The sequence below is a fragment of the Puccinia triticina genome, chromosome 6A (genome assembly GCF_026914185.1).
Source record: "Puccinia triticina chromosome 6A, complete sequence".
In the NCBI taxonomy this organism is placed as follows: Eukaryota; Fungi; Basidiomycota; class Pucciniomycetes; order Pucciniales; family Pucciniaceae; genus Puccinia; species Puccinia triticina.
In genome coordinates this window covers 2,115,147-2,123,154 of record NC_070563.1, presented here as the reverse complement: position 1 = coordinate 2,123,154, position 8,008 = coordinate 2,115,147, and the positions used below count along the sequence as shown (strand labels likewise).

Genomic DNA, 8,008 nt, shown 5'->3' with positions numbered 1-8,008 from the left:
GACTGGCGGGGGCTAGACAGAGGACATTGGAGAGGAGCGGAGTCTGGGACAATGACGTGCAGAAAGCGGGTGGAGCTGAAGGACTAGTGTGGTAAAATGTGTCGGATCTGCGGAATCAGGTGGGAACGGCGATGCGCGTGGAGGGAAGGATGGGGGGAGGCTCATGTTTTCTCTTCTCTTTTTCCTTATCCTACTATCCTATCATCTTACGGAATACTCATTATTGTACTTACACTTACGGATGTACTAGTGTATTAGGAGAGTTTTACAGGACCTTATCTTTATTCACGGAGTTACTTGCGGATTCTGTGCTTGTGAAGTGCAGAGATTTATTCACTTGTGGATTATTACGCTACAGATCAGGCTAAGAGAGGAGCACTGAAGGCTAGCGGAAAGTAACAGTGCGGAGCCAAGTCACCAATAATCACACAGACAGGACACATATATTCTTGAAGAGGGTGGTTAGAGGACATTTCTACCAACATACCAGCCTTTATTCTCACAACGTCCGCCGCTATGACAACAACAAGCATTGGAAAACAACCAGGAAAAGACAACACAACAACGAAACAACAATGGGAAAGACATCTTGATGGGGAGATAATCTGCCAAGACATCCAAAGAGGGAAAAGGAGGGGGAAAAAAGAGAAAACAATGTTGGAGAAAGAATGTAATGGGATGGGAAACCTGCGCCGGCGGGGGCAGAGGTGGAGGCGGAGTCATAGCTATCCTGCACCACTACCTTTTTTTTTTGGGGGGGGGGGGGGGTTGTGAGATCTTGAACAGCAAGGGTCTTCACAACGGTGGGCCAGCTACGCTAACCGTAGTGTTAGCGTGGTGTAGCGTAGCGGAATTCCACTAAATTTTAGCGTAGCGTTAGTGGAATTGCGCCTTCTCTGCGCTAACGCTACGCGCAAAGGGTGCGCAGCTAATTTAGCTGTTAGCGTAGCGTTAGCGCAGATGCGCGCAATTCCGCTAACGCTACACACGCAGGGCGCAAAAGAGCGCGCGCTACGGTGCGCCACAGTGCTTTTAGCTGAAAAAAGGCCTTTTTTTCCGCTAAAAGCGCTGTAGCGCAGCGTAGCGTAGCGTAGTGACTGTAGCGGCGCGCTAACACTAACAAAAAATTGGCGCGCTGTTGGCGCCGCTGAAACGTAGCGCAGCGCAGCGGCGCCAACAGCGCGCTAACGCTACTCAAAATGGGTGGGCGCTTTTTGCCGCTACGCTAATGCTAAGTGGCCCTGTAGCGTAGTGTAGCGTAGCGGCCCACCGTTGGTCTTGAAGATTGGCCCGCTATCTCTGCTCCATAAATCAAATATTGGCCCGCTAGCTCTGCTCCATAACTCAAATTTCACCGTGTGTACCGGTTTGATCACCATACCACTTACAAACTGACCCTTCAAATCTCCATGCTGGGAGTTCACCTTGTCTTCCATGTATTGGCTAGGGATGGCACTTGGTACCCGGTACCCACTGGCAGGCACCTGCTGGCGGCTGCAGGTGTCTGGTTCTGAAGAAAAAAAGGGGGCATCCACCCAGCATATTTGGACAGTGCAACAGAGCCACCAATGTGTAACTCCACCCAGTGCTGGGCCGTTGGCAGTTACTGGAGGGGAGAGTGTGCCATCAGCTCTGCCTTTGCAGTGGTCTGGAGAAGAGGAAGGGATTCAAAGGGTAGTTGAAGTTGGGGGGGAGGGATTTGTTGAGAAAAGGGGAGGTAGATCCTCTTTGACGGTATTTTTGTTGATGGGATTCTGGTGGGAGAAGTCTGGCTAAGAGGGCCGGAGATGTGAACAAAACAAGGATTCAAGTAAAGGGATAAGTTCAGACTGAGAGCAGAAACTCAGAACCTTGTGTGTGGTATTTGGGATCATTAAAATCAAGATTCAGAGTCTGATATTGATGGGATGATCTGAGAAGAAAGGGGTTCAGACAAAGTCCATGCTGCTCCATCATCTGAGTTTGCGCGGAACTCATACTCAGGAGTTGTGACATGCCTGGACAGGTCATCATATAGACCCATGCGCAGCTACGCATACTACAAACAGGCGGAAAGAAACAGAAAAAAACAACCCTCCGCATACAAAACCTCTCCAATCCGCACATGGAAGAAAACAAAACAAACAAAGAGCAAGAAAAATGAAAATGAGAACAAAAACCCGGCGAAGCGCAGCAGCTGTTGTAGGAATCAAAGGGGATTTTGAAATCCTTTTGCTGAATGGAGAAGTTGATGATGGAGGTGCAAACTCTGCCCTTCTATACTATCAGATAACAAGACCCACCGAGGTAAGCTTGGCAAGTTTTCATCAAGTGATAGGTCTGGTCTAGTTCCAGATGAATTTGTTCAATGACAGGTATGTGAGAGTTGAGAGTGAGTTCAGTGGTTATTTGCAAATATATGAGGGTTGTGGAGATGTATGGATGTGATGTAAATATGGCACAAGGTACCCGGCACCTGTTTGCGGGTACTTGTCAAGGTTTGGCGGTTACTCACTGGCGGGTGCGGGTGTCCAGATTCTGGGGTAAAAAAATGGTGGGTACCCACCCTGCCCACGCAGCCAGATTCTTGTATTGCACATATGTATATTATGTATATACATATTGCATACCTATGTATATTATGTATATACATATTGCATATCTATGTATATTATGTATATATATAGGGATGAAAACCATCCTTTCCGTTTGCACGCAAACAGACAGGATATGTAGTCAAGACATCTGTCCTGTCTGTTTGCACGCAAGCGGCAAACGAACAGCACAGCATCATTTTCCTGTCAGTTTTCATGCAAACGGACAGGACACCAACAATAAAGATTCTGCCAGCGCCAAGTTGCTTGCAACGGAGCACTATTCCCTCTCCAATCCCTTGGGTTCCACCTGAGCTGTTCCGTCATTGCCCGGATCCAAAAGAGAGGCAGATATGCCATCATCATCAGCTTGGAATGGCCGTGCAAGTCAATCACGCCAGCTTCTGTGACTTACCAGTCACCACGGCGGTCTTGCCGCTCAAGTCCAGCTCTGCATTTGATCAGCTGGCTTCAACAGACATCTTCCCTTGCTATTGGGATTTGGTTGTGAGTTCTTGAAATTGTCTTTGAGACAGACCTAACACAAATGTCCCAAATGTCACAGACCAAATGTAATGTCATATTTGCTATGCAACAACAAGCGGAAGTAGGTCAACATACATACATGAGCTAGCCGTTAAATGAATCATTTGAGTGGCCTTTTTGGCAAAAAAGTTGCACATACCCGCGAGTACCCGCTGCAAGTACCGGGGTACTTGCCCCTTCTTCCCTGTCGGGTGCCGGGTGCGGTTGCAGGTGCCCAAGATCTGGGGACTTTAACGCGGGTACTCGGACTCGTTGGCGGGTACCCGGGTGCAAGGGGCCATCTTTAATGGGTAAGTGTGAAGGCGGTATGTAAATAACTAGGGAGTACTGAGCTGAGGGAAAAACAGCTGGGGGAGAGAGCTCCTTATATAGACAAATGTGAGGGATGTTAGCTACAAGGGGGACCCTGGATGAGGAATTTTTGTTGGTGGGCTGCATACAAGTGGTTTCAGAAGATACTAAATACAGGCAAAAAGTGAGGTGAGAAATGAAAGATGATGTCATACTAATGCAAGGAGTGCATAAACAAAGTGGGGAAATGTCAAATACAGGGGTACCTCATGCAAGGGGTGCATGAAGGGTGTCAGACTAATGCAAGGAGTGCAGAAATGGGGTCAGAAGACTGCATGCAGCTGCAAGGGGTGCATAAATGAAGCGGGGACATGTCAAATACATAAGAAATGGGGTTGGTCCCCTGCATATGCAGTGGAGATAAGTGGGTTGAAAGAGAGTATGTGTTTGGATGGGTCTGGGTAAATTTATACTAGGGAAAAGGGGTCTTGAGGGCTGTGACAGGTTGATAACGGGGGCTGGCTGTGTGATAGGTGTCCATGAGGGTGTAACTTCCAATCCAGAGGGGTTCCAGTGATGCTTCCAGCGGGGACTAGGGGTAAAATTGGCCGTAGAATCCATTCCTGATTTCTGTTTTGAGGTATCTTGAGGCCTAGTATGATTAAATATTTAGACAAGAAAACACTTTTGATTTTTCACTTTTCTGTCTACCACACCGTGGAGGCAGAGGCAGAGTTGATCCTTAAATATAGGAGGGTCTGCCGCGTTGATCTTGAAAATTCTTGAGGTCTGCCTTCCTCCTGATCAAAAATCCCAAACAAAATCCTGGGCGCAGTGAAACTACCGGTTTGAAGTTTGATCACCACACAAACACTGGCCATGAAGGCTGTCAGTACCAAGAGCTGATGGCCAGTGTGTTCCAGGCATTAAGAGGAGTAAATAATAACCTCAATGAACAGGATTACACTCCCCTTGAAAAGGAGAGTGAGGGGAGTGTATGTACTAATTTAAACTCCCCTCAATGATCAGAAGATGTACTGCCAGGGCATTGTATTGGTGACAAATGTTGAAGTGTGGGGTGGACAAACTCCTCATTTTGAGTATTCAGGATTCAAGAGGAGGTTGAGGTGGAGCAATGACAAAGTAAGCACTACAGCTGCAACAGATTAAAAATTGACTGCTCTACAACCTGCTAGCCTTTAGATCCAGCTGATTTGAAACCATATTCTGGCCAGTACATGGTCAACACCCGGCTAGATAAACCAACAATTGCAGGATTTCTTCCACCAACAACCCAAGCAAAAAGACCAAATGCAATAAGGTCAACTGGGGACCCAGCAACCAATGTAAGATTGGTCTCCCAGAACAATCTTATATTGGCGGGGCCTACCAATACATTCTTCCATTGTTTTAATGTATTGGTGGGCCCAGCCAATATAAGATTGGTCTCCCCAACCATTATTATATTGTTTTCCCCGGTCAACCTCACCACAGGGGGTTGCAACCAATGCAACCCCTTTTTCAGTGAGAGCAACCATTGAGGGGGTATAAACTCTTCTTGATGACCAGAAATTTCCAGTCATTGAGTTTTATCTACTCCGCCATTACTGGAACAAACTGGTTTTCAAGGGCAGTACATATTGTGTTTTTCAAAATGCCTGCACAGATCCGCAGGATTTTCACAATTTAACTTTTCTTTTTTTCCAAGTTTTGTACTTTGCAAAGCCATGATGACATCAATGATTTCATTGACAGTCATCCAGGTCACAGTGTAGGATTCAACCAACATTGCAAGAGCTATGCTTTGCTACAAAAAGCGGTGCTTTTGCGTAGCGAAGCGGAAACACGCTACTCTGGATCCAGAGTAGCGTTAGCGCTAGCAAAAAATTGCTACTTTGAGCGGTAGCGAAGCGCCAGAACCGCTACTGCAGTTTTTGCCTGCGCGTAGCGAACCGCTTTTTTTTGCCGCTTCGCTACAGTATAGCGCAGCGGAAAAATTGACGCTTTTTGGCGCTAATAGCGCTTTTTAGCGCCAAAAGCGTAGCAAACCAGGTTGCTTTTGTGCCAAAAGCGTAGCAGGCATGTCTGCCTTTTGGTGGAAAATGCCAGAAATAGTACACAAACATCAATCCTCCATCATTTTATGATGGTCAGTATTGATGGTTGAATGGTGCTACGGTAGCGCAGCAAAATTGCTACAGTAGTGTTTTTTCCGCTACTATAGCAAGAAGCGTAGCAAATTGCTGCTACTCTCCGCTAAAAAAAGCGCGCTATTTTCTTTATTTTTTTCCCCTTAAAAAATGTAGCAAATAGCGAAGCGCCAAGCCCGCTACAAAAAGCTTAGCAAAGCAAGGCTAAAACCGCTACGCTTTTGCTACGCTGCCGCTTTGAGGAGCGTAGCTCTTGCACTGTTGATTCAACCCATCAATGGTCAACAGCCACAGAAAGCATTATAGTGTTCCCATTGACCCCCACTGGAGCAAAAAAATTGGCACATTCAGTGCCACAAGCGCAGCTTGTGCTGCGCTTGTGGAACTGATCCGGAGGCGGAGCAAGGAAAGCGGGGGCCAAGGCTTCGCTTTTTGAGCTGAATTAACTGCGCAGCGCCAAAAGTGCGGAAGAAGTATCAGCTAAAAAGCGATGCAGCGCGCAAAAGCGCCCCAGTAGCGGTTGAAAGCGCACACCGCTATTGCTGCGCTTTCCCGCAGCGAAAGCGCCGCTTTTTCAGCTGCGCTTACACTATGTCATCCAGAGAAATAGCGGTGTTTCGCTGCAGAAAGCTGTTGGAATATATGCTTCAAGCCCCATTTGAGGGGGGCCAAGCTATATGATCTAATATCCAAAAATCACCAGTAAGACCAACTGTGTGTTTAGCTCAGTGGTATAAGAGCAGCTCTCATGAATGTAGAAGGTCGTGGGTTAAAATCTCACAACACACAATTCTTTTCACCTGAGTAATTTCAACAAAAGCGGTAGCGCAGCGCAGTGACGCTACCGCTTCAGCTTTTTGTGCTGGGAGGTTAGCGACGCCCGCTGCGCTGCGCTAAAATCGCCGCTTTCTGCAGCGTAGCGCAGCTTTTCAGTCTTGCTTCATGTACTAATTGTACAATTAAGAATTGACCCCCAGAAAGCGCCCAAAAAAGGTATTACATACAAAAAATTAGTAAAATAAACAAAGTACATAAAATTAAACTACAGTACATTAAAGAGTAATATTACTTGTGTAAAAATAACCCGTGAAAGCATTATGTAGAATTCTACTGAAGCTCTTTCACATGACAATTGGTTATAAACATGTTATGTGACAGAGTCAGGGAAATTAGTCTATTATAATACAAATAAATTGCCCACAGCCAAGCCTTGTTCATGTCTAAACCTCAGGATACTCCCATAGGGAGAAAAGGACTTAGTGGTTGCGCCCATTAAAGTCCCCACTATAAATAGAGGCATATTTGGCCCTCAGGAAAAGATCCCCCAGACCATTCACCGCCTAGAAACTGTAAGTTTGCCGTGAATATTCTCCTCTGCTACTACTGTAGCCCTTTTTTCCCTTTAAACCATCCCCAGCACGCAAAATCCACTGGATTAAACCCTTTAAATCATCAAAAATCCCTTATTAGCATGCTTAAAGCTTTATCCTTATAAGTAGTTGCCGTAAGACCTCCGCCTCTGTCAAGCAGCCAATCAGTTTAAGCGCTTACCACCTACTTTTTACGCCAAATTTATTCCCTGTAATTAATAATTATATATTATTAATTACATAATAAATCCTCCTCTTGTGAAGATTGTTTAAAACCGTTGTAGTGGCCATATTTACCATGTAACAAGTTTGGTAATTTACATTACCAGTGTTTACATCAGCACAGTTATAGTGCTAGGGCCCAAAACCCTTATTTTTGACGGGTTTTTGCCCTAAGCTTCATAAACAGAGCTGTCAGAACCCTAGTAGATTTTTAGCCTTCAAATTGAATTTGATTCCAATTTACATTCATTACAAGATCATGTTGCCACATTTCCTACTTACAAGGGCTTTTTTTTTGCTAACTCAAGGATAAGATCTTAGGATAAGATCTTAATCAGGAACACTAAAAGTCAAAAATTGGCATTATCCAATTTATTTACACAAAGGAGCCATGGTGGGGTTTGCTTGCAAGTCCCAATGGGCTGACTTCTTTCCCTGATGTTCCACAAGAGGTATTGTTGAAGGGTGTAAATGGGTTGGGCCAACTTGGGTTTTGGGGCGGGTTTGGGCACATTTGTAAAGAAAATGACATGACCCAAAACCAACCCAAAAACTTGTAAAACCATTGGGTCAGGTTTGGGCAGCCTATTTGTTAACTGGGTCAGCCTGCCACCTGACTATGACACCTCCAACAGTCAATTTGGGGATTTTTGGCGCCTAATAGGTTGGGTCAGCCCAAGATCCAAACCAACCCTACACAAAATAGTATGACATTGGGTTGGGTTTTGGCAGCATATTTTCAAATCTGCCCCAACCCGTGCTAAATTTTGGGTTGGGTTTGGGTGCTGTTTTTCAACCTGAACCCAACCCATTTAAACCCTGATATTTTTCTATTGGGCTTGCCATTCTGAAGAGG

General features: G+C 45.6%; 1 protein-coding gene across 1 annotated transcript; it reads left to right on the top strand.

The window, feature by feature from the left end:
- Positions 1-2,948: 2,948 nt before the first annotated feature.
- PtA15_6A279 (uncharacterized protein) lies at positions 2,949-4,180 on the top strand (the record flags this gene model as incomplete). The annotated part of the gene is made up of 2 exons (XM_053169967.1): positions 2,949-3,080; positions 4,163-4,180. 2 exons carry the CDS (start codon positions 2,949-2,951, stop codon positions 4,178-4,180), a joined length of 150 nt encoding a protein of 49 aa, XP_053021206.1.
- Between the last annotated feature and the right edge of the window lie 3,828 nt (positions 4,181-8,008).